At 42.4% G+C, this 27,126-nt stretch overlaps 1 protein-coding gene across 1 annotated transcript in view; it reads left to right on the forward strand.

The window, feature by feature from the left end:
• The window catches only part of IPMK (inositol polyphosphate multikinase), a 41,211-nt gene that overhangs the window by 4,324 nt on the left and 9,761 nt on the right, over nt 1-27,126 (forward strand). The window contains exons 2-4 of the mRNA XM_069863898.1: nt 1,757-1,842; nt 17,152-17,248; nt 21,794-21,966. Of these exons, the coding sequence (XP_069719999.1) occupies nt 1,757-1,842; nt 17,152-17,248; nt 21,794-21,966 (356 nt within the window). The remainder of the gene's footprint in view (nt 1-1,756; nt 1,843-17,151; nt 17,249-21,793; nt 21,967-27,126) is intronic.

Genomic DNA, 27,126 nt, shown 5'->3' on the forward strand with positions numbered 1-27,126 from the left:
TGGGTGGATGAGGTGCTGAGGGATGTGGTCTTGTGGCAGATAGGGATGGTTGGACTCGATGATCCGGTGGGTCTTTTCCAACCTAGTGATTCTGTGAATTAAAATTCTGAAATAATTCTGCTGCTTGTTCAGAGATGTTAAATTGCTTACTCACATGTTAAACGTACTCCCTATCTGTTCTGAAAATCGCCAAGAGCCATAGACCAAAGCAGTGACTGTATGTTAATATGATCTGCAGGTGATGGTATCTCTGGTTGTTGTTGTAGATCAGTAGTTTTCATCTTTGTGGTGGATGTTGAAACATGAGTTGTAGGTTTCCAGGCCTGCCATGGTCCCAGTTACAGAGTGGATGCTCCAGTCTGTCAAGAAATTCAGAGGGTGAGGGAACTTTAAACAGTGTCAGGTTATCCGAAGCTCTTCATATAACATATATCAATCCAGAAGTGTATGGGTTCTACTTTCAGGCATATTTGCTGGCTCTTTCTGCCTTGTGGATAGCTGATTTGTCTTAGCATCAAAACCAGCATGCAGATTTGGAGGAGAATGTGTTATAAACCCTTTTTTTCACGTTCAAAACGAATGGCGTTCAATTATTTTGTGCACTTTGCTAAGTGGTTTCCAGCACATGTAAAATTGTCTGAGGGGAAAGGTGAAGCCGTTGTGTCTTGAAGATGTTGTGGTAGTCTGTGCGTTGTTATTGTGTGGCAGTATTTTTTTCTAGTTCTGTAAAGTGTACAACATCCAGCTTTCATTAAGCAACATGTCTTGAGAACCATTTTACACAAGTTTTTAAAACCGCTCTTTGCTCACTGGCACAGCCAACTAACGAAACCACTCTTCTGGGTCTGGTGGTTGTTTCGAAGTAAATATCTTAGACTAAAGATTTTTGTTTAGTTTCCAGGAGTGCACCGTAGAGCCCCTTTAGAGATAATGCTTTCAAAAAAGGTGAAAACAACATTGCTGTTACAAATGCAAACTCCTTTTGGGATGCGAAGGTCTAGGAGAAATTTTCTTTTCCAGAAGTGGGTTTTAACTTTTCCCTTACAACTGATGGTCTTGATACTTAGAGTGCATTTCACAGGGGTGTAGTTAATCTTCTCTGTTCTTACCCGTGTCCATCCCTGGAGTACGCTCAGATATTCAATTGCATTTCTTATGCAGCTTCTTGGCAATATTTCTGACGGGAGAGTCATTAAGGCTGTTTTGGGAGGTTATGTTGGATTTTTTTGGTGCAGGCATGTCTGAAGTGAAATCCTGTACTGCAATTGCAGCGATACACGCAGCAGCATCTGATTAGCATGGAGCGCTATAGGGTGTTACTTCTAGTAATATACAAGTGCTCTTTCTATGTCACTGATGTAGAAATACGTTCACAGGATATATGTTTCTATTTTAGATAGTGAGAAATGTGTTAAAGTTGGTACTAACTCATTTAACTTCTTGGCATTGTTAGAAAACCAACTTATCATTTACCTAAGAAGGGAGTATCTATGTAATCTTCCAGAGCTGACTGAATGGTTTTTTGGGGTGGAACTTTTAATGTCAAATCCCAGTACTGTGTCGGCTTTCAGCAGAATTAGACTCAGGAAATCATCTGATGGCTAGAAAGAGAGGAATGCAAGCAAACCTCTGCTAGTGGTTTTGTGTCAGAGCTGCCAGTAATCAGCACGCCTTTGCAAACGGGCTGTCCCCGACAGTGCATTTACTATTTCTGAAAAAGAAATGGCAAGCCCTGAAGGAAGTGCTTCTCTTTTAGGTATACTGCAGCATCCAGATGGGACTGTCCTGAAGCAGTTGCAGCCACCACCTCGTGGTCCCAGGGAGCAGGACTTCTACAACAAGGTGAGGATCCCTGCAGCACGGAGGGAGCTGGCTCGCTGCAGGTGAAGCGATGGGTGCGCTTCCTGGAGGAGCATGTACTTGTTGTCCAGTTGGGAAAGCACAACCTAAATATCTGAACGGTAGGTCACTGACAGCCCTGTTGTGGTATCTGTGTGCTGCCTGGAGCGGGTGTCAGTCCCATGCCAGACCTACTTTGCTCATAGGATTTAAGCTTGCTTATTTGCTCTTGGAAGAGCAGGATTCTCACAGCATCTAAGATTTTATTGGAAAGCCTTGTATTATCTCCATCGATAATTAAAGAGTGGTGTGTTTGATCCCATCTTTCTCATGTTGCTGAGTGTCTCGGAAGTGGTTGCATCTAAATTTAGCACATCTTACACTTCTGTCTATTCTGGCTTATTGCTAGAAGCATTGCTCTGCTTACTGTATTAAAACTGTTCTCTGTATTGAAACTCAGCTCCTCTAACAAGTCAGTAAAAAGTGAAACTCCAACGTTTTACCTTTAGTTTCTTGTGTTTTTCATATTGTTCCTCATCTTCAGTTTGCGCTATCAGTAACTTCAATAACACAAACTAGGAAAGCTATTGTTTGTCTTGTGAGGGTAAACTGGTTTTAGAGACTCTTTTTCTGCCTGGGATAGTCTGTCACATGATTTTTCTCTTGTCAGCTTGATATGTCATCCCTTTCCATGGCTTATTAGGCACAAAGAACTGTAGAAACCTTCATGCAGAAGGAGGGAAGAGTCTTCAGACCCTCTTTTTGTTGTGTTGTTTGGTTTTTCTTGTTTGGTTTTTTTTTTGTTCTTCTTCCCTAGAATAGTATTAATTTAAGTTACCAAAAGACCTTTTGTGTTTCGTGGGAATGTCTTACGTTAAGACAGGCCAAGCAGCGTGCTCAAAGGGAGCAATGTGTTTGCATACTAGCATTACTTGATAATTCTCTCAAAGGAACTGCTAGACCAAACAGCAGCTTTTGACTTGGTAGAAGCTCAGTGGGAGCCAGTTAAACCTAAATGTAAATATTTTTCTTAGATTTCTCAGCGGCTCTCATTTAGATGAGGTTGAGAAAGATGTCATCCAGCCCGAGTGGCAACGCTTCAGTAGAAGGAGAAAGCTTGAACAGGGTCCTTTGAGTGCCAGGCTGCTTACTCTCCTGTGAGATCTGGAGGTATGGACAGTATCTATCTATCATTTCTAAAGCCAGGGGATAAGAGGGGTAAGCTTCAGCGTTGCATAGGTGTTAACTGTTCACAGCACAGGCTTTAACATTTTGCCTGCTACTTGGACTTGTGTGAAAAGCCTTGAGCAAGACCCTGGGCAAAATCTTTGAGAAAGAGGTCTGCATTAGTGCCCTTGTCACATCGTAGCGGGAGAAGTCAGGTCTCAGTGCTGGTAACTTGCAAAGTTAGCTTCAGTTTTCTTCTAGGGCCTTTCTGGGGTGCTTCAGGCACTCAGTTTTTTGGGTTACAAGCCACTGGGGAAAGAGTTTGGGCAATATTTGAAAAATAATGGAGAAAGGGAAAGGTGTACACGCAGTTGTGCGTGGACTGGAGTGCCTTTCTGTGGGAGAAGGGAAGGAGAGCAAATGCGTGTGCGTTGTGGAGGTAAAAATTCAGGAGAAAGGTCTTGGGGATTTGTCACTTCTCAATGATTAACTACTATCATATTTGCTCTTGGGCAAGAGCCACTTGACACTGGATGTGCACTAAGCACTACGTATGGTTGTTACAGGATGAGGATTACTGCAGATTGTGAGGTTTGGTGTAAGGTGCGGTTTCATGTACAGTTTGAGTTGATACAATAGCTCATTGCTGCCAAAAGGGGAAGGCTGTTCTCCCAATTTACCTTGTGCCATGCTTATGCTTTTTGGATGTTGGTGAACTGATTTGACTTATGTAAAAGATGGCAAAACTTCTTTGTGTTGATAATCTTCTGTCAGTTTTAGTGACGGAACTGATGAGTGGTGGGAACAACAGCAAGACTGCACTGTTTTGGTGACTGAGCTCAACACATCTTGTAATCGAAGAGATGTCACTTTAGAGTAGACTAATGAGCCTCCAGAGAATGGGGAAAGGTGAATTTTACCACTCCTTGAGACAAGGAGTTGCTTTTAAGGCAGTCAGGTAGAGGAGGTGGTGAGAAATGGTGCAGAAATGAAACAAGACTGATGAACTTCAGGCTGTCACTGCCAGGACTAGAAAGCAACTCCATCGATAAGATTGAACTGGAAGGTTTCCACCCTTTAGTATATGTGGATTAATAGTGACTTTTTTTCCCATTTCTGCATCTGTTTTTTCAGATGTGCTTATAAATTTTGTCTGTAGTGACAGATCAATCATTGCTTCCTTTGCGTGCTACCTTACCCTGGCCTGAATTAGGGTTAGTGCCCTCGTACCTAGGTCAGAAACAAGTGAGGTTTTTCATCTATGGCAAAGCAAACCTCCTTGGCTGAAGTAATTGTGAACCTCTGTAGTTTATGGTAACGAGAAGGTGAGCATGTCTCAGTTTCAGCTGCACAAGTCAGCTGGGGAGCAGCTATCACAGGTTGGAGGCAGAAGTGTCTTCCAGTAACCAGCAGTGACCGGGAGGCGGCATTTCAGCATGCACTCTGAGTGCTTGCGAGTTGAAGGTTACAGGGAATGTGCCATGATAGAAGATAATGAGGCATTAAGAGACAAGTTTGACTATAACTGATATATTTACCCTGAAATCATGTAGATGTTATCTTCTATGTTGACAAGACAGTCTTCTCTTCTGAAACTGCTAGATTCGCCTTCAGCTGCATGTGTGAACTTGAGGGTCATAGTCTGCGTCAGCAAATCACCATAAGGTTTTTCTCCTGGTTGTTGATGGGTTGTTTTCTATTGAGCACGAAGCTGAGCACTGTCTGGTAGAGCCCAAACAAAGTGGGCTTCCCTTTTGGAATGGGAACTTGAGCAAGACGCTGCAGTTGAATGCGCTAACAGTGATCTGAAACCTGTGCAGAAGTGGGTGGCAGCTGGGAGCTGCAAAGAATTTCACAGGCCTCTGTCAGAGTGTAAAACTGGAAAAACTCTCAAAAAATCCTTCTCAGGCTGCCATTATGTTACCTTTCTGCTTTCCAGGTAGTATATATTCAGTTTAGCATTGTAAAAAAAACCCGAAAAACCCACCCTCTAAATACAGGTCTTCTTTCTTAAGAGATTGTTTCACCGAGTAAACTAAACTTTTATCTCTACTACAGCAGGATGTGTCATTCTCTGCTGATGGAAAAATGGCTTGCTGTGGTTCTCTGTTATGAGGGAGGGGAAAATGGGGTTTGAGATTATCGTGAATACCTTCAATGATAAAATGTAGTGCAACAATGGGCTGTTTGTAGTCATCATTAATAACTTACTATATATTGCTTAACTTATCATTGGAGTGTAACTTTCCAGTGCTAATGTCCACTTTCTATTGAGTTCTGTAAATATGAGTAATTATCAACTTAAAATAATAACATATTAATTTTGTTCCTGCAAATTCCCTTCCTGTACCTGAGGGCATGGACTTCTTACAGACATAGGCTGTTTTACTAGGTCTTTTGGTACCCTTATGTAGGTAAAAAAATAGGAGATTTTTAATCTTGAATAGTGCTTTGTTTTCAGTACCTGTGAGAATGATAAAAATTGAAGTAGAAGGGTTGTTTTTTTTAAGGACTATCTACACTGCTGATCAGTTGTTTCCCTCTAATGGAAATAGTTGGTGAGAACGTTTAGGTGGAGGCACTCTAAAGAACAGCTTTTAAAGGATTTCCAGGAGGGAGCTGTATACAGAGACGTGGAAACAGGAAAATGGTGTTGTCTGAAAACACAGTATAATATATTATGTATTAGTGACCTGTTTCCATTAAAGAAAATAAATTGGTAAAAGGCAGCATGTGTTTGTGCTAGGCTACCTACACATGCATGCTAAGAAATCTACAAAAGCGGGCTACTACTCACTGTGTTTTAGCATTTGGCTTCAGCCAGGGTGTATTTGTTCAAGCTGAAACAGCCTGATTTAATTCAGTGGTGCTGGGAGAGGGAAGAAGCCTATCAGCCCTTCTGCAGTGATCTCTTCTGGCAAACAAGTTGGGAACCTTGAGGAAAGCATCCTTTGGAAGGGCTCGTGTAGCCTTTACGTGTGATAGAACCTCCCTGCTTAGCTGAGGACAGAACTCGCCTCCAACGTGCCAGGCTGTACCCCAGAGCACTCTGTGCTGGTGTGACTCTTGCTCCTTATGTAAGAGCTATCCTCTTCAGCATAAGGTTTTTTCTGAATTTGTTATGTCAAGAACGTAGCTTTGCAGCAACTACTGTCCTGCTGGTGCCCCGAGGAGGACGAGGAGGAGGCTGGAATGTCAGGCTTTAAATAGGGCAGCTGCCTTGGTGGGCAAAAAAAGTTAATGCTTGGGCTGCAAATGTTTAAAACTGAGGAAAAGAGAATTTACAGTTGTTGAGGTTGCCTTCATGACTACAGCTTCCTGCAAGCAGTGTTTTTAGCAGTAAGAGGCAGTGTTTCTTACGGTGAGCAGAAGGAGAGGAGGTCACTGAACTGTTTTCTAATGGCAGCTCTTTCAATTCTGCTTCTGGCATGTACTCGGTGGGGCTGTAAACCTCTGTTGCTGTGTGTGCCAGTTCTGAGCCTGGCATGCAGAAGTTTTAAAGGTTGCTGATGCAGTAGCTAATAAACTGGGGTTTTATGCTTAACAGATCAATAAATGTTTCAGTAAACTTTTATTTGAATTGCCCTTTTGCTCTCCTGTGGTGACTGTGATGCTTGGGCTACAAGTAGTTCACCCTCCCTGCCTGCTGAAAACTGTCCCTTCTTAGAAAGCTCTTGCATGGACAACTTCCAGCACTCACCTTTTTGTCTTTTTTCCCTCTTGGCTAGTGGTTGCATGTCAGAATTGTCATAGCTGGTGATTGTGGTGTTGCCAAATCATGGCTCCCAGTAACACGCCTGCAATACTCTGATGTTTCCAAGGCCGTTGTAGTGCAGGTCTTACCCTCATTCCCAGGTACCCGTGTACTGGAGTGCCAGGGTAGTTTTGGGGGTTTGTAATGAAAAGGTAGATGGATTTTGCCCAGTCCCAGCTCAGCTCTGAGAATGTTTTACCGCTGTCCCAGTGCTTGGGAGCCAAGGGAGCTGATTCACCTCACGTAGTGTTGGGAGAAGATAACTGGGCTGGTCAACTGGCCCTTCTGGACAACAGATCTCCCACCCACTGCTGATTCGTGGTGGCTCTGTCAGCTGCTATAGCAGCAGTCTGAAAGTTCAGGCTTTGAGCCCTGCTGACATATAATATGAATGCAAGGAAACTGTTACCGCAGTAGATAATAGAAATTGTTTTTTGCTCTTGTTACATGTCCTGAAAACAAAGCCAGGATGTAAGAGACACAAATAGCTCCAGCGTGTAAAAGAGATTTACGTTAGATGAGAGTCAGGCACTTGAAAGCTAGGAAGTAATGGTTTCATGGTTGCCCGCACAGTTGTTGTTTTGAACTTTTGTTGGATGCATTACAATGCAGCTTTCAGTAGGGCAATGACCTGTCTTCATGTTTGGTTCCCCTGAAGAACTTACTAATTCATTTTACAGCCTGACATAAGGCAGAATTAATATTGTTTGTGCAACTTTTGCTGTCTCTCTTGTAAGAGTTAGTCATTAGTTTGTGACCAGAGGATAACACGTTAGTGAAGACCCAATTACGTTAATATTCCTGAAGCCATAGTTCCTTGTGCTTCTGTGGTTACAGAGAAGAAACATGCAGGAAGCGTCCCCCTTTGAACAGTTATCAATAATTGTCTCCTTACTATTTTATTTATCACGTTCTTAGCAACTTGACGCTGCTCCAGTGCTGTGGCATTTCATTACTGCTCGTTGCTTTCTTTTTTGCGTTGTCTAATTTTAATTAGCATTCAAGCAGCTTCAGGCAGTGCAGAAGACTCCTGGTGACTTCCCTCCCCCTCCGTGGCGTAAGATCAAGCCAGCAGCCTGAAAGATGTGTTTTGGCTTGGAAGCTTTTGCATAGAGTTGTGAGAACTGACTCATAAGGCTCAGCCCCCTTTCACCCTATATAGCACAAATCACAATAATGCAGCTTGTGTTCTGTAAACTGCTCCCTGCTAGTGACTCAAAAAGGGAAGAGATTGAGGAGGCAAAGGATGTCTCGCTTCAGGATGAATTACCCTATCTTGTTAACTCAGTTAACTGGTTTTATAGTCTTGATGTAGATGATTATCCCTGACTGAAAAAGGAGTGGATGATGGCTGTTGTGCTGCTATTGTGTACTAAAATATCCTTATTCCATGATCAAATATCTAGCCAAGGTTCTGATTGACTTGTATGGACAAAGCTTGGAGAAACAGGATGCGTGGTTCTCTTAACGTCTTATTTTGGGGATGAAATGCCTTGCCCAAACCTTCATTACTACCGCTTTCAGAGTTGTAGCTCAATATCCTGACAGGTTGTCTTTGGCAATGTCTCATTCTGCTACGTCCTGATCTGCATCTCCAGAAGAGGCAGCAGCGCTGAAGTGTACAAATGCCCCGTTTGCAGATGTAGCGAAGCGCATTCTGACACAGCCCATTTCTGCCCTCGAAATCCTTCCTCCTGCTGAGAAACTGTCTTAGAGGGATTCTCTTTTGCTGGATAAATAAGCAAATTTAAGTTTACAAACCAGTGTGTGAAATTGCCTCACACTCTGTACTTTAGACGATGAGCCTGCACAGTGGTCTTGTAATGAAAGGGAGGACACACACTGCTCCTCAGCTAATGAGAAGTAAATGGCTTTGTGACTAAATTGTGAAACACTGTCAGCGTGTATTCAGATCTTTTTCCCTGTTGGGAGCTGTCTGAGAGAGATGAAGGATGAATTGTAGGTCTAAGTATTTGCTGAGTTCCTACTACTGTCCTATAAACACATTATTTTGTGCTTCAGATTGCTGTTAAATGACAGAAAGTCTATCCTACCAGGGCAGTAAGACTTAAAAAGTACAGCAGAGTTTTGTGGATTTTGCACACTGCAGCAAAACCAAGTTTGGATGGGATGCACTGTGCAGAGGGAGGTTAACTTAGAAGGGTCTGGTAGGTGCCTGTTCCATGTGCTCCTTTTGTAGTGTGCGTCACAGAATAAACTGCTATCTGCTTTAATAAATGTAAGAAAAACTCATAAACGGAGACATTAAAAGGCAATTTGATGCTATCAGGGAACCAGTGGGTGGAGTTGGTAACAGACTGAGTAGTCTACAATCCATGTTACCCGAGCGAGCAGGAAAAAAAATCCAGGTCTGATTTTGAGGAATGTTCCTTCACGAAACTAGTTCTGGGTGAAAATAAAGCAAAATTGTGTAGTTTTAATGTGTGTATCAACAATATGTTGAATTGGATTAAGCTACAGTACAGTGCTCCTGCTGTGCTAGAGGGTCGTGCAGCCACTCACTCTTCCAGACTGGATCAAATATAGTTTAAACTTCAGTTCAGTTATGAGTGTTTCAGAATATGGATGAAGTTACTGAAGGTATGTCGGTGTTACACAGCAAGTACAGCACTTTGTGGGTTAGAAGTTTATTTAAGAAGTAAGATATGGTTGCTGGGCTGCCAGCAGGAGATTGAGGAAAACGTAGGTCGCTTCCTTGAAAGAAAAGAAAAATAAATTCAATCTTTGAAAACAAGAATACTAATTTCCAGATTTTTTTTTAAAGGCTTATAATATGAGAATATTGCATAAAGCCAGGACTTTGTATGTGTATGAGATGTGAATCACCAGGGCATATGGTGCAAAATAATGTAATGTTCTTGGTTATCCAGGTACTAGATTAGCCATAAGATAAAAAATGTTGTGTTGAAAGTCCCATTGTGTATGTAACCTGCTTGTTAAAATTCCTGCACTATCCAATACTTAAGGAGAAATTTGGTAGCAATATTTTTTTAGTATTTATTTTTCTGAGAAGTGTGTGTATTATGTAAATATGTATATATGAACACACATGTAAACATAGATATATACGCACACACTTATACATAAATCTTCTTGACCAAGCGAAACAAATGACTTGGCTCACCTTGCCCGAGTGTAGCAGAATCCACTTACCAACATTTTTCCTCTGCCTTTCTGGAGCAGACTCTGATTAAAGGCTTCCCAGGGTTTCTCAGTGGTGTTACTACTGTTTGTCTTTTTATGGTTTCTTCCCCCCTACCTGATATTCTAGCACAAGTTAGCACTGCCACTTTGCTTTCTTGCTGCTGGTGAGCAAGGAGGGTGCTTGCAGGTTTGAGAAGCAGCGGCTGATGTGCTTGTCCAGTAGGTTGGTGAGTGAAAGGAAGTTGCAGGCTCACAACTGATTCGTTAACTTCCAGTTTTGTGCAGGCAAACCACTAGGTTGGACTCCAAAGGGTTCATTATTCAAAGCAAACAAAAAGCTACCTCTAGTTATTACACTAACATTGAAACAGCTGGTCTGTATTTTCTCTAACAAACAAACCCCGCTCTGCTTGGGTGGAAAACATCGGAATAGCTTTTGGGCTGTTATTTTTAGTCCTTGTGGAAGGAGCCATTGCACGCTTTCCCAGAACCATAAGCCTTCAGCTAGGTTTCCTGTTAGCAGATGCCATTCTTATCTGTCCATTTAAAAATTAATACAAATAATAAATTAAGAAGGTTTTTCTAGCTGCTGCTGTCTTGCCAAGCATTCTCATTGCAGAGCAGGGCCTGTTGCTGGCAGAGGCGCTTTGGATGTAGAAACAGAGACTGTAAATCTGCTGTAATGTTTGTGGGGTAGCCCTTGAAGCAATCACTTTGGACACCTGGCTGCAGGTGAGAGTTAAGTTTTCTGGAATAAGGAGTAGGGTGTAGTAGGAGATGGTAAAATATTCAGTTTCTGGTAACGTACAAGTGATGTAAAGTTAAATTTTGCGTATATAAGTGTAACTGCTTCAGGGTTGCTTCCACCCATTCTCTCTCATTCTCTAGCTTGAATCTTCAGTTGTGATCAGACGGCTTTCCAGAAACTGTTCTCTGAAAGTGGGACAACCATACTGCCTTATTTTCCCATTTGTCCTGTTGTTCTACCATTTCACTTTTCTTTCAGTAATTGCAGTGTGATTTTAGCTTAAACTCTTGAACAGTTGGCGTTGCTTAAAAAAAAAAACCACCTGGGAGCAGCAGGATTGTATGAAAACACTGGCTGTTGTCTTTGTTAAACTCGATTTTGCATCTGTGAGGATTTGGATGTGTCAAGATGGTGGTTTCCAGCCAGGTCCGTGTTCTTTCCTTCAAACACTAAGCTGTATTCCTGTTGTACCACCTTCTGCATTGCAGTAACAGAGCTCGTTCTTGGCACAACAGTTGTAAAGATGGATGGGAAACTGGTTGTACTGTGCTTCTTCAAGGGAGGGGCCAATTGGCAAAGTGACTTGACTTTTTGCCTTGAAATTTGCTGTATCTCTCTGGCTGCTGGTAGCTTGAGTTTTTGCAGCAGGTGACTTGAGGACAGTGTCACTGCAGCTCACTTGGGTGAATGGTAAGCGTTGTCAAGCTAAGAAGGAAGGGTAAGGGTAGGTCAGAGCTGGAGGAGAAGTATTTAGTATGTTAACACTGCAACTTCCTTATTAGATGACCAAGGGTGGTATTTCTTAACCATTCTTTCAGGCTATGTTCTCTTTATTTTGACCTCTAGTGCAGAGTACCTGATGTACTCTGATCTGGTCTGTCATATGTGCAAGTTGATGTAACCGAACCAAAGGAATGAATATTCTGGAATAGAGACCCTGGTGTGTGACTTGCTGTGTACTTTCAGACTATATTGATCTCAGAGTCTCGTAACCTGCTTACGAGGCTGCTTAACGCGTATCTGTGCTGTTAATGTGCATATAATCGCCTGCACTTTTCTGTGTATCTTCTTTAAGAGCTTGCTTTTTTAAAAGAAAAAGACAGATGGGATTGTGGTGCCTGAGGGATCAGGCTTTGCTGCACGTCCTGAAGGAAGACTTCTCAAGTTCGCAAAGACTCCGGCTCCTAAGTAGTTGAAGCTGAGCTGATTGTGCTAGGGAGTGGTGAGCCTAGGAGGGACTGAGGAGCAAGGGGAAGCTTGGTTCTGTGGCAAATCTTTGGTTGCCCAGGAATCTTGCGGGATGACAGGTGAGATGGGAGTTTGCTGTCTTGTGAAGAGGGCAACAAACCTTTGCTGCTTGTGTTCGTCAGGTGCCTGCTTATATTTTAATGCCTGCTGCTTTGGCTCTGTGGTAAGGGGATGTTGGAAGGAAAGCAGGACTTGGTCTGTCTCTTCCCAGCTTAGCTCTGACAGCTTCAGAGTGACTTGTTGCCTGTGGTGTTTGTGGCTTTTTACTCCTGGCTCCACTGTGGTGTCTGCTCAGCATTGCTGGAGGCTGTGCCTGACTGCTGCCTTTCGGCATCTTCGTCGGCGTTGATGATGTTTTGAGGCTCTGCCACATCCTTGGAAATGGGCTGGGATTTGCTTTGCCTCTTGTAAAGATGATTTTGTGCCTGCAGCTGCAAATCTTGCTCAGATTAGCTTGAATTTTACTACGTGAAACGGGTGGAAGTGGATAAAATAAGACCAACTGTTGTTTTGGTATTGTTAAAGAATACCTGGTTTGATAAACATCTCCAAACAAGTATCTCTCTGGCAGATTTTTAAAGGTTATTTTTAATGCCTTCATTTTTTTGAAGGTAAGATGGCTCACTTCTTGCTGTAATTCTTTTTCCCGACTCCTGGAAGAAGGGTATGATTTTTCACAAATGTGTATGATTCTTTTTGAAAATCCATTTATGTGGCCAGATTGTGGGAATTTAATCACAATTTGTTTTAAGCCTTTTTTAGTCTTTCTATAGGTATCTTCCATGGAATGATTACAGTCTCATGTATAGTACAGCTGCGTTTTGGATAGTAAAATAAGCAACTTGGTATAATAGGATTTAGTATAGCAGCATCCACAAAAATTTAACTCTTGGAATTAATCTAATATCCAGGGTTTTTTACTATCAGAAGAGCTGGCGCAACTCCAGTCGTATTTGTTGCAACACATACTGTGGATGCTTGAAAGTCAAAACAGGATGGTGCTACTTTGCAAAACAAAGCAAGGGGTGTCTGAGTTGTAAAGCCAAACAGTGAATTGCTAAATTCACTACTCAAGTAACTTGAAAATGCATGTAAATTTTAAATATATATTCTTTTAAGTCCACTCTTTTACGTACTTGAAAAGATTCTCTTTAGACTGCATTTCTGTCCAAGTGGTATTTTTTTTTTTTCAACAGGGCAACTGAAGATGGACCTCTACTGCCAGAACTAGATTCCTGTTGAAATTCCAACATTTGTTTTACCCTTCCTCTGTCATTTATGTGATTAGCTAGTCTCTAGAAAACAAAAACACATGCTCCTTTAAATAAGAACATTATTCCCATTCTCCCAAGCAGCCCCTGTTTGCATTAAAAAACGGATGAAGCTGTTTGGGCCAGACTTACCGAAACAAACAGAGCGTACTTTGGATTGAAAACTAGGGGATGGTAAATTTGCCTCAGAATTAAAAAGTCCCCAATAAGTGGAAATTATCACTTCGTGGTGTCTGTTAGACTATCTGAGCTGCCAGGACAGATCTGGGGCATACCCTTCCTCTGAGTTAGCTGCTGTAATTTGTAAGGATCGTGTTGTGAGCCGTCCAAGCGTCGGCATCCTGTTTACTTGCTTCTAAGCCCAACAGTTATTACATTTTATGTCTCTGGTTTGTGGCATTGGAAGAATGTAGCCCATGATCCGTGGACTAGATACCTCCCTGGGCTGAGCTGAGCTGACACTGAATTGTTTCGTAGTTCTTGATTTGTTGGATGAAGATGTTACCTACAGTTGCCAGTAAAGCAGAAATAACTGATTTGTCAGCATGTGCTGGAGAATATTAGAAAAAACCCAAACAACAAAATGAAAACCAAACCCGAAAACACAGATACTTAATACAGGATTGGAATATCGCTAATATGAATAAAAATGCAATGGTTTACTTCTAGATGTTGTTCTGGGGTAAGTGATAACCTGTCTCTTCCATGAGTTTCCCAGCACTATCAGCAGTGATACCTTTTGGGGCATGAGCTGCATTGTTTCTTTCCTGTGTACTTTTAGGTAAGATTTGTAATGAATATGTTTATACCTGGCATTCTGAATAACATCTAAATATGTAGCTTGCTCCTGAGTTGTACGACATGAGAAGAACTGCCCGTGGTATGGATGCTTTTTATGAGGCCCCCCTGTGATAAGCAAGAGTGGCTCTCTCCTGCATCGGAGTGAGCGTAATTCCTGAAATGGCTGGGTTTGTTGCTTTGCTCACACCAAATGACTTTCTCTGAGCTTTATTAACTGAGTGCTTAGTCTTGTTCGACACGTGGATACGTTGCAGGCTGAGGTTGAGGTCTGTATTAAGGTCAAGTAAGTGCTTTGTCTATGTTATGTCAAACTTACAAAGGGAGTTTATTACTGTTTCTGGGAGCGAGACAACTTCTTGAGAGACAGAAATAATGTTCTTAGTTGTCTTATGCTGAAGTAATGGTACTGGACAATGCTTTACTCTGAGTTTTGTCTCCATTTAAAACATCTTCTATCAGTGTATTAAAGGACAGACTGCTTGGAAGATGTCACTTTTTCCCATTTGGCCTTGACTTTGGGCTATCCGCCCCCGTATTTATTATCTGAATATCTTTATTGTATCCTACTATTTGAAATACACGAGAGCATACTCGTAGTTATTTGCTAAGCGTTTGTGTTTAATACTGGATCCTAATGCTGATGATTAAAAACTAAGTCGAAGCAAGAACACTGTCTCTTTTTAAAAATCGAAGTGGCCTACTGATGTGGTCGCTTTCTTAGACTCCTTATTTTGGTTGGATTCGGTGTTTTTCTCCCTCATCTGCTTCCTTGTCCTGTACTTGCTCACATTAAAGTCTACAATACCGCATGGTGGTCGCTGCCTTTCGGATCTGCTTAAATTCACTTGGGAGAGGAGTATTTGTGCTGGGTGCTGTGCAATTTCCTGTCCTGCCTATGAAGTGCTGTGATGATAAACTACCACTGTAAACAAAAATTTGGTTTGTGCTGATTGTCTGAAAATATCCACAGCATGAAGTAATTCCTCCCATCCCTGTCCTGGAGTCCTGGCCCAGAACCAGCTGTGTGTATGGTGAGGAACAGCGTGCTCTCTTCTAAAAGACAGCAGGGGATGGGTTGTGCCTGAGCATCTGCGCAGCGCTCGTCTTTTTCTCCCTCTTCTCTTCCACCCTTATTATTTCTCCTTCCTTAAGCTGGTAAGATCAAGCTAAATTGGAGTCTTCTGGGGAAAGCGCTGTCTTCTGCTGGCAGCATTGGAGACTCATCAAAGAAATGTTGCATAAATAAAAATATACAGCAGCCAACCATCTGTAGGACACGCAAGGTTTTTTGTCTTGGAGCACAAGCTTGTTGGCATGGCAATTTGTGTTAACAGGGAGGAAAAGCAGCCTGGGCCTGTCGTCCTCGGAGGTGATACCAGCTTGTCAAGCTGGGCCCAGCGAAGAGGGACCGGTGCCCTGCGATGTGGCGCTGTGCCGTGTAAGACACACACCCAGCAGCTTCTGTGTGCTTAAGATAGCGGCAGGAGAGGTGGAGGGTGCGGCAGGAGGTGCGTGTCAGTGCTTTGCAGCACGCTGTGCTCCTGTTTCTCTGCTTGGAGCTTTGGGGATTCAGCCCCTCTCCTCTGGATCTTTAAAATGGGGCTTACGCTATCAGCCAGCTAAAGAAATGTGTCAAATTATATGCTGTAGCGTAAAGTTGATGTGGATTTGGTTGTAGCACCGATTTGATCACTGTGCTGGCATAAAGGTGTCAGAATTGTGGCTGATGCAAGGCCAGGAAAGCCCCAGGTGAGATCTGCCTGAGGGCGATGGGATGATGCCGTGCGCTTGGAGCACACTGGGGGTTGGCGTTTGCCCAGTTTGAGGTTTCTGTGATGGAACCTAAATTTAGCACAAACCTGCACTGACTAATTTTAACATTCCGCTGCTGCTGCAGGCTCTGTCTAGAGTTACACGGCATCGGTGCTCGTCGCTCAGGCTTGCCTTGATGCTCTGAAATAGTAGCTGGACTTCAGGTCTGTGTTTTTTCTCCCTAGATGTCTTGATGTTACAACTGTAAAGGTGTGTATTTTGTGTTACCTACTCATTGCACTTGACATCACAAGGTATTCTCCCACGGTTGTTAAATGTGGATCTCGAAGGAGGGAGCTGAGCACTGCTGAACTCTGCTGACACCTTACCTAATTTTTTTGCTTTGTTTCCAACCTTGCAGTGGAGAAGTTACCTTGCATTGCGCCCTGAAATGACAGTGGAGCCACTGGCTTGTCCTGGTCACACGCGTGTGGGGTGTGTGGGGACAGCTGGGCAGCAGGACACAAATCTGACAGCATGGGAGCCGGGATAGCTGCAAGGGGACTCTGGAGAGGCGGTTCCTGAATGTCATAATCTTGATTGTAACCCATACTTGTGTGGCTGCAGATCTCTCTGTCTGCGTTCCACACTGAACTGTGCTGTCAGCTGTCCCCTGTAGACAGGTAGATCTTAGGAGAGGCAGGGGAATGTGGTCAAGGGAATGGTTTTGAAACCTGCTTAACAGCAGCCCTATAAGCTGGTGGCAGTCACACAATCCTGTAGCAGGCAGTATCCAAGGCTTCCTTTTAACTTTGCAAAGAATTACTCCTTCAGAAGTATGAGCCAGCTGCTGTTCCCCAACTGTTCTTGTTTTTCTTGCAGAAGTTGGAAAAAAATGCCAAAAGCATGAACAAATGAAAAGAAAGAGATTTCAGTTGTGCTTTGTCTGTTTGATGTAGTTACAGGACGAGTTGTTTTTGAGGAAATGGGGAAATCCTTTCCAGTCTGAGCTTGTGTTCACACCTGATATAACTTAGAAAGGTTCAGATATACAATGTGACGTACTGCTCTATGCGGGCTTGGATCCAGGATGGGAGAACACACTTTTTGCTAAACAGGCTTCAATGCTAACAGTTATAGTTGAGATTTTTATTTGTTAGGCCGTACATCGTTCTATGTTAGACTCGAATCTTCTTTTCCACTTTAAAATTTGAAAGAAAGGATACCATTCATTTATGTTGGACTGCGATAATTATAGTCTTCATTGTGTGTTCTTTAAATGTATAGCAGGAATCTTAACCACATGAAAACAAGGACTGTAAGAAATTATAATTATAGGACAATTGGAAGTATAAAATGAATGTTTTAAACTGATGATCTCCCCACTCCTCCCTAATTTATTTCAGGTTTATGACTCCGACTGTTGCGACAGCGTTCTTCTGGAGCTGCGGGAATATCTGCCAAAATACTTCGGTGTCTGGTCACCACCTACTGCACCAAATGGTACTGTTCTAATTTTATCTTTCAATCCAAACCTCCTGGAAAATCCAAAATGCTTCTGGGGACTGATTTTTGGCACTTGCATGCTCTAGGGTTTTTCTGGTTTTGTTTTGTAACCCACTAATGTTCCCTTTAACAGCAGATTCTGGGTTGCAGCCCACTGGCTGGATTATGTCTCAGAGATCTTCCTCCCAGGGCAGACGGGGCACAGTCGTTTGTAGGGCAAACCTTTCCTGAGCAGCTGGGCCTGACAAAAATTGCCCTGGAGCGGCTGCTTTGCCCTGGGTCATGTGTGAGCAGTGGACTGGGTGCATGTTTGTGTCGGGTCATCAGAGCAAGAGGCAGGAGCTGTGCGGGTGTGTGAGGAAGAAAAAAAGAGGAGGCCTTCAAACTGGAATCTGCCGGTGGATCTCCAGAGGTTGGATTGGCCTTGCCACATCACCCAAATCTGTTATTTTGGCAGGTACCTTGCTGGGGAGCTCTGCTTGTCATCCTAGCTAATGGGTGTGAGTCGAACAAAGCTCTGCTACCTGAACTTTTGTTTGTATGACATGTTATGAATCGGGAAGAAAAAGGTGGTTTTGGAGGACAATGGGAAGATTTTATGCTTTCAGAGGAAGTCGATATTATTGGCATCTGTCAGACAGAAACTGGTTTTTCTTCTGCTCTTTCTTAACCACACTGGGGAAATGGAGCTTCTGGAATATACAGGAATCAAAGGATGCCATTGAGTTTCTTTAAAAGCATAGGCACCAAAGCTAGATGCTTTGCTCCTTTAATATAACTCTGTCCTCTTTTGCTTGTGCTGTCACCTGATAGACTTTCTCTAAGAGAGTAGTAAGGCGTTGTATAAAGATACTGTTGAAACTCCATGAAAAGAGATGTGAGGAGGATTGTGGAAGTCCCCAGCACTTTCTTGGCTCAGATTCGCCTTCACACTTTCATACCGGGCAGTAACTCAAATAACTCTGCTGGAACTATCTTTTTCACAGAATCACTAGGTTGGAAAAGACCTCCAGGATCATCGAGTCCAACCATTCCTATCAACCACTAAACGATGTCCCTGAGCACCTCATCCACCTGTCTTTTAAACCCTTTCTGGGAAGGTGACTCAACCCCCTCCCTGGGCAGCCTCTGCCAGTGCCCAATGACCCTTTCCGTGAAATTTTTTTTTCTGATGTCCAGGCTGACCCTCCCCTGGCAGAGCTTGAGGCCATTCCCTCTCATCCTGTCCCCTGTCACTTGGGAGAAGAGCCCAGCTCCCTCCTCTCCACAACCTCCTTTCAGGGAGTTGCAGAGAGCAATGAGGTCTCCCCTCAGTCTCCTCCAGGCTAAACACCCCCAGCTCTCTCAGCCGCTCCTCATAAGGCCTGTTCTCCAGCCCCTTCCCCAGCTTTGTTGCTCTTCTCTGGACTCGCTCCAGAGCCTCAACATCCTTCTTGTGGTGAGGGGCCCAGAACTGAACACAGGATTCGAGGAGCGGTCTCCCCAGTGCCGAGTCCAGAGGGAGAAGAACCTCCCTGGCCCTGCTGGTCACGCCGTGTCTGATCCAAGCCAAGATGCCATTGGCCTTCTTGGCCACCTGGGCCACTGCTGGCTCATGTTCAGTCGCTGTCAACCAACACCCCCAGGTGTGACAAAAATCCATATATGCTCTTTTCTCTGTAGGTGATTTTCATTTAATCTGGTTTTAGATGGCGAATGCATGATTTTCAGATGTACATAGGGTTAACAGTGTGCTACAGAATGATTTAGGAAATATGAGCTGCTAGAATAATCTGCAGTCTGTTGTTTAACAAAACCAGGAGGGGAAGGAAAATGCTTTACTTGTTCTGGCTCAGCTCTGGACTTGTTGATGAGTTTGAGAAGGACTCTTGGGGTCAGATCATTGAAGACCACGAGAGCACCTAACTTGGAAAAGTAGAGCAGTGATACATACCTGTGTCTGACCCGAAGCTTGCATTTTTCTCCCTCGTCTTAGTGGTTCGAGATAGTGTAGTGGCAGCTATTGGAAGCCGTGATGTGTTTTGGTTCTGTGGTTTTGGGGTCTGTTCCTGTAGACCATAGGTCTTCAACACAATGCAAATCAGAACCAAACAGGGTCAGGAAAACCAAGCGTAAACACTTGGTGCATTTTTCTGAAGCTTTAACAAGAACAAATAAATTGCTGTTGTGCTTTCTCTGTGGCGACATTGCTTTCCCCACAAAGATGAAAAGCTTTTTGAGAGTGGGGCTGTGATCTGAACAGATGTAGTAGTCTTAATTCTGAGCTAGCAGTTAGCTAACGATGAAGGCTTTAATAATAATTCTAGAAAGCGTGAGCAATGAGTCACTTATGGATAATTCACAGGCTTTGCCGAGTAATTAGTATTTCCCTGGGTTAGTATTAGCTCCTAAGTTATTTTAATGCTTTATTTTTTAAAAATAGCAATTGTTGCATTTTTAGGAGGTCAGTAAACAGGCTATTTTAGTTTAGCAGATCTGAAATGGTTGGAGAACTAAACGACATATTCAGAGCTTTTAAATCTTTTGGAGTTGCTGAATGTTAGTGGTTATGCTTGAAAAGAGGGATCTGGAGCAGAGGACTGGGAATAACCATGGGTGCTTTATGAATGCCTTTGATGGAAAGAGCACAACTGTATGTTGTTTGGAGGGGAGTGTGCTAGGTGGGGAGACAGAAGTTCTACTTTGAGTTATTTTTACGGTTTCTCTTTTTGCTGTGTTATGGAAATTAATGTTTCATGCTACTTTATATATGGTTATATTTTAGCGTTGATAAAAACATTGCCTCTGAACAATTTGTATAGTTTGTGGTAACTTGCAGTTTGGGTAATTTTGTGTTTGTAACTGAGTCTGCAGGTGTTTACAACAGAATCCGAAGCATTTTGAGAGTGGTACTGAAGGGCTGCAGCCATTTTCTGAGGTGTTTTTGTGTTTATTTTCTTTCCCCACCATGGCATACCTCTGTCTCAGTGCTTCTGAGAGCTAAGTACTGAAAACCTTGGATTTCATTTAGTTGTTGTAGTTAACAAGCCTGGTTTATGGATGAGCTAGTCCGTAATGAAACTCTTTGCTGTAGGTAGATTTGATTCTGTTGCCCAAAGGATGTTGAAAAGTATCACGAGCTGGTACGCTGAGTTAGTAGAAGACTGGATTTTTTAAAGCAATGTATTGGTTCGAGTTGCTTTTCTGAGAATGATTCTACGCTAACCATATGCTTAGTTTACACATAAAGCAGGCACCTAAGGACGAAGTCAAACCTATTTCAGGTTGATACATATATACTTTGGGAAACTGGAGCATTTGATCATGATCATGAAATATTGGAGTTCTAAGTAGGACTTAATGAATGAATAGAAGTCCCTTTCATTTCGTATCCTTAAGAAAGTATTCCTACCTATTAACTGGAAATGGAACATTGCTTGTTCCGATTGTGACTCTAGCTGCTTTTATTAGCTGTCTGTACAGCCATCCAAACAAGGCGCTTTTTAGATAACGCTGCAGGAACAGGGGATCATACAGTGTTTTTGTATGTTTGGATTGCATTAAAGCCAAAGGAATATACTCCTGGAATAGGCTGTACTTGAAAGAAAAATGAACTTCTGTGTGAAATTTGTAACTGAGGATGGGTGGACGTGCAGCAGCTGATGCGAAGAACGTGCCGTGTGTTGATGCTGTGGGTCTTGGTGCACGTTGTGCCCTGGCAGGGGCTGGAGGTCCGTGTGAGCTTCCTCCCAGCAGAGTTGTCTGCGAGCCAAGCAGTGACTGAAGTTTGTTTTCTCGTTGGGTTCTGACAGCAAGGCCGTAGATATGTTGGCAACAGTTTCTGACCTGCACTGGTGAAAAGCACAAACCAGTTTGACCAGGTTTTAGATGCTCCTTTAAACCTTCAGGCACTCCTTGGGGCTGGGGTGGCTTGGTCCACCCACCCTTCCTGTGGGGCTTTTGGAGATGGATGAAAGGCAGCCTAGGATTGGAGGAGTGCTTTGCCCAAAGGGTGTGCTGCGAGAAATGAGTACAGAGGGGAAGGGGATAAAGAGAAGAAAAGAAAAATGAGATGCATTTCGACCCCTGTAGGGTAGGACTCTTGAATGTTAATTCTATTTTTAAGATGACACAAAGAAAAATTGGCGTTTTAATTTTAAGTCTTTCACACAGAGAAAGAAAACACTGTCTCCATTGCAAAACCAGCCACGTAGTAACCCACATTTGCATGCGCTTATTCATGCTATTTGAAGTGTGTTAATGTCTTAATAAAAGCTACTCATGAATTTCATCTGGGGAATGATTTGAGTTGGAGTGCTAGGTTAGCGTGCTTCAACTGTATACAATTTTGTAAAGAATAATGCATATAGAGTTTAATGCCAACAGAATTTGTGGTTGTTGATGACTGTGATTTAGTCTGTGTTTGGAGACAAATTTGACCCTTAAAGAACTCGCGTGTTGGCAAGCCTTAAACCATTCTCCTTCCTCCACAGAAGAGCAGCAGAAACTGTATAATTGTGTTGCTTTGACCCATTGTTTACACAAGTTTTGCTTTTTTAACAGATACATATCTAAAACTGGAAGACGTGACCCGTAAGTTTAATAAGCCTTGCATAATGGATGTAAAAATCGGTCAAAAAAGTTATGATCCGTATGCTTCAGCGGAGAAGATACAGCAGCAGGTCAGCAAATACCCGCTGATGGAAGAGATTGGCTTTTTGGTACTTGGCATGAGGGTAAGAACTTGTTTTGTTTTCAGATTCAGCTTACGCTCTGGCCTGTTGTCCCACACCAGGTACAGCGGCGTGCTTGTGCTGCAAATGACAGTCTTCTTGAGTTCTACGTAAATAAAGTGTTATCTGTATATGTTGGTAGTACTGGTATCAACTGTTGTGTGAAATGTGCTCCAAAACACTCTCATGCATGAGTGCATAACTTGGCTCTGTCCCTTCTGGGAATTCTGCCTACGTGGGCTCTGTATATGTACTCAAAGAAGGGGTTGATATAGACCATAATTATTTAAAAATGAATGTACTTGCAGTTAATTCTTCTCTCATAGCAGATATTTCAAATTATCAAAGTATCTTTTTTACTTTTGGGCTTATGTCAGGGATTTACATACTGAGCCAGCCTTTGTAATAACTTAAAATGAGCTGTGTCCTTTCCATATTTATCATCTTGATTTTTTTAAAAAATAAAAATAATTTAAATGTAATTTTTCTATTTAGGGAAGAATCAGTTAGCTCTCAGAGGTGATGCATGTAGCTATAAATAGCTGCTTATGTTCTGCATTTAAAAAAGCTTTCCACCAGAAGAAAAGCTCTTTGATGCTTACACACTCAAGGAACAACTGTCAGTTAAAGGTTAGTTTGAGGTAGATAAGGGCCAGCAGATGTCCCTACTTTGTTACATCTCCTTATCTGAGGTGAGGAGAAAGGTGAAGTTCGAGATTCGTGTATTGGCTACTCTAAAACTTCAATGTAAATTGAAGCTGTACAGAGTGTTTATGGATCAGTGACGTAAAAGTGTTGATGTCAATAATGGGTTCCTGATGAAATGCATTCAAAGTACTTTTCTGCTATGATTGGCACAGGAATAATTTTCTTTTTGATGTGAGATTTTTTTTTCTTTTTGTGCACCAAAAGACGGGGCTTCTCAGCCTCTGCGTCAACAAGCATAAATGTCTGAAGACTTCAATAAGCTTCCCCTTTGCTGTTAGACAGCAACAGCTCACAGATTGCACCATTGTTTGAAATAATTCTCATACCTCTGCAGTGTTTTGTGCCTAATTGCCTAGGCTCTCAGCCTGAACTCTGTCTTGAGATAAGCTTTTACAGCCATAAATTATCGTGGTCATGAGTAGTAATCGTGTAACCCTGTGAGAGAGAACGTGGGGGTTGAGTCAGAAGCCAAATGGTTCAGATGGAGAAGGACGGTTGGAGATTACAGTTTTGGATTTGGCTTGGGTCGTTACATAATCTTTCTTATCTCATGTGGAAAACAATATTTTGCGTCCTTTGTTTCATGACAGTGCAAAAGGAACAACTACTTGCTTCCACTGTATTTTTCTTGTGACTATTGTTCCTGACATTGTTGTTTATTAGTATCTTTATCCTGTTGCAGAAATTCTTTCAATTCCCTAATTCAAACTGCGTGGATGATGATGGTTCTGCCAGGCACTGCGGTTTCCGGCTTGGTGGTTAACGAGACGAGATTGGTTTTGTGCCTTTGGTACCAAATTGCATGTTGGAAGTTATTTTCCAAAAAGAATTCGAAAGGTTCCTCCTCCCCTCAGCCACGCTTTGCAAAGTTTAAATTCACAGATATTTTCTCTGCTCAGCTTGCTGCCCTTTGATTATGGGGTGCTCCCTGCCGGGCTGCTTGCTTTAGTTCTGCAAGATTCTGGCTGTAATGTAAAACACTGTCCTGTACGGGCACTCACTCGATAAAAGTTGCCAGCGTTTGCTGGACAAAATATGGTGTAACACGATTCAGAAAGTTTGGTTTTAATCTTTCCATGCAGTGTTATTTTTAACATGGGAGTGGGCTTGCTTATTATGTTTCTATTTTAGAAGAGCAAGGAAGAGAGGGCCAGGAAAAATAGAAAATATAATGATCTGTGTTTTTTAAAGCACACATCACATAAGCTGTTGTGAAGAGATACAAGCAAAAATATATTATAGGTGGGTTTTTACCCCCAAAATCCATTAATGCAGTTTTTTTTGGTTTTTTTTTTGTGCACTGGTAAATAAGCAGTCACCTGTTATATATAAAATGTGTGTTTTTTCCTTAAAAGAATCGAGTCTGCTATTTGGCAGAGCCTTGATTCATGTGCATAGTTCTGGCGTTTGGCATGTGCTAAACTGTATTTGCCTTAATGAACTGAACAGACAGCATAAATGCGTGGCAAAGTGCTTAGAAAATACAGTCAATTCAACAACTTTGGTTAAACCCCCAATTTTATGTTTAGTGAAGAGGTTCCTTCCTGTGACAGACGAGAACATAGATTTGTTATGAATGTGGTGCGAGTTTAAATACAAGTTGGAAAACTAAGGTACGGTTCCAACAGCAAAAATACAAGTGCAATGTGGTTTCGGTAGTAGGAATATAAATATAAAAGGAGTATCTTTGCAGGGCATGCAGTATTAAAAATGGAGGATTCTGTATGCTGCTGAATACAAGCAGAACGTGTGGGTTGTGATCTCATTTCAGATTTGCAATCCGTTCAGAATCCACAGTTCCCAGTTCTGCAGGTTTTCCTTTTCTTCCAGAACCATATTGATTGCAGTATCATCTAGTCCATGATACATATTTCTGAAACATGTTTTTGAAGCACAACCCAGTGATTGCATAACTACTGGTGTAATCCATCATTTATTTTTATTGTTTGTGCCTGTGAACAAGTACAGCAGAAATGCCGATACCTCATCAAAGCTGTTTTTACAAGCAAATTCTCTAATCTACAGCACATGTTCCTGCAATGTATTTTAAAACTGGCTGTAGCCAAGTCCATTTTATGAGTTCTTTAGGAACACTTTTGAGTATTGGGGTAGTTTTCGTAACCTGTGATATATTAATAACAGGATTTCAGAGGGAAGGAATAAAAAAGCTGTTAAATCATCTAGCGTTCGTGTTCTTCCACAGTAAATAATGACCAGAATGTTTGGGTTTTTTACATTTATAAATCTAATTCAAGCTTTGATGTTTAAGAAAGCAGACAAATACAACTCAAAAACTAAATAACCTCCTCCTCCCTCAACTAACCAGAATGTGCCCCTGAGACAATCCAGCCCCCCGAAAGTCTGACTGGGTGTCTGCAGTGCCTGGAACAAGCCGTCAGCCGAGGTGCTGGGTGCTGGGGCTGTGCTGGCCTTGTTACCGCTCTGCACCTGCCGCTCCCCTTTTCTCTCTGCCCCCTTGTGCTCCCTGCTTCTTGCAGTTGAGCTGGGCTCATCTGTTTCTTGGTCTGATGGTGCCGAATCCGTGCTGCCGAGCTGAGCACAGCAGCTTCTCCGAGTCTGTTATCTGCTAAAGGATTGAAGGGAACATTTCAGAGGTACTTCATGTGTAGAGTTAAGGAGATTCCTCTGTCACAGTCTTGGGTGAGTTCTGGCAGAGAACCCTGGCAGTTTTTCCTTCCCCGACAGGCTCATCAGGTGTTTGACCGCTGGTCCACGTGTGTCCTTAGGGCTGACAGGAGTTCCTGTATGTTAGGAAAAAGCTGATGATGGACGAGATGAGAGATGGCCTCTTTTTACCCCCTAGTATATAAAAGGAGGCATAAAAGAAATATAGTCTAATGAGGGGCTCTTTGGAGTTCTGGAAGTCCAAAATGATGCATGAAGCTATTTTTAAAATAGTTTGTGATGTAACTGCAGTGTCATTTCTTTTATTCAGGAGATTATCCTTCTGCTTTTTCACTGAATTAGTTTCAACATAATTTAATTCTACAACTTATTTATATAAGGACCTTACTAAAACTTTATACTGATTGTCAGAGCATTTGGTGGCATACTTAATCATATGAAAGTGCTCTGTCAAATGCCAGAGGAACAAAGAGAAAGAGAACAGATAGAATAATACGTAAGCAGAGTCTTGGAAAGGGGGAAGCAGGGATGGGTCTGTCTTGTGCTGCATTTTCAAGCCAGCAGGGATGTGTGTGCTTTCATCACTTGTGGTCCTGCAACAACATGGATTTTTTTTGAGAAAAAGTGGGGAGAAGGTGTTGAGAGAGTTGGATTTAGAGCAATGGGCATACTTTCAGCACCAGTAATAGTGTTACAGCATTACTATAGAGATGTCGAATCAAATAAGAGAACGGATTTTAAAAAATTTCCCCCTTTGTTATTTTTTCTTCAAATCTTTGGTTTTCTTTCTTTTGGAAAACAACAAATAAAATAATAAGGCTTGTTAAAACTTACTATTTAAGTCTTCTGCTGTAGAAGTGTCAGTCCCTGAGAGATCACAGGACTGCAGAGAAACCTGGATTCTTCAGACATGAAGGACGCGTGTACATTGTATAGGGACAATGGGGGTGTCAGCAGCGCGGGGTTCTGTATCGCGCCTGCCGTCGAGCTGCGTTCTGTGCTCCCCTCTGGAGCACCATGCGAGCCTGCACAAAATTCTTTTTCCCCATTTCGGTGATGTGGATCTGTTAATTTATTTCACAGATGTGAAGGAGGTCTCAGAGTTACTTAATAGAGATTTTTATTTCTGATAGTGGTATCTCCACCGAACAGGCTGGTCTTATTGAATATGTATTTAAAATATATTGTCTGGAAGTGAGGGAGTTGCCGTAGATGAGTATTGGAACAGTGTGTGTATTTTTCTGCCTCGCCATGGAAGTCGGTACCGAATGACTGTAAATAACATTACATAACATCTGATATTTGTTTTCCTGAATCCCATCTCCAGCTTAACATTTGAAAGCTGCAGTAGCCAGGTTTCTGAACTGTGTATCTCACTGCCGAGAGCGTTTTGCTTCTTTAAAGACCACCCAGGCCTGACTTGTTATTAAGTTCAAGGTTTCTCTCAGTTCAGCATCATCAGGTGAACTAACTGTGATTGGATAAAAGGTACGATATGGCTGCAATAACTGAACACCTTTGTGGGGAAGCAAAAGCCAAGTGCAGGTTGAAGAAGTCTGAAGATAATTTCCCTCGGCAGTTAATCATCTGGATATTCTGACATGCTATCTGTACAGAGTTCCTACCACTACTAATTGCAAACTTGAACCAGCATGCTGGTTTCCAGTTCTCTTTATGCCGGAACCTTGCCTCCTGCTCGTAGGAGCAAGGAGGCAGCTCTGTAAAAACTGCCAGAACGGTTCTGGGCTTGTGTAATACGCATGTATATAAGTCACCGATGAGGCAGGAGTTTTCTTGAAGAAGTGTTGT

This window comes from Phaenicophaeus curvirostris, chromosome 9 (assembly GCF_032191515.1).
Source record: "Phaenicophaeus curvirostris isolate KB17595 chromosome 9, BPBGC_Pcur_1.0, whole genome shotgun sequence".
Lineage (NCBI taxonomy): Eukaryota > Metazoa > Chordata > Aves > Cuculiformes > Cuculidae > Phaenicophaeus > Phaenicophaeus curvirostris.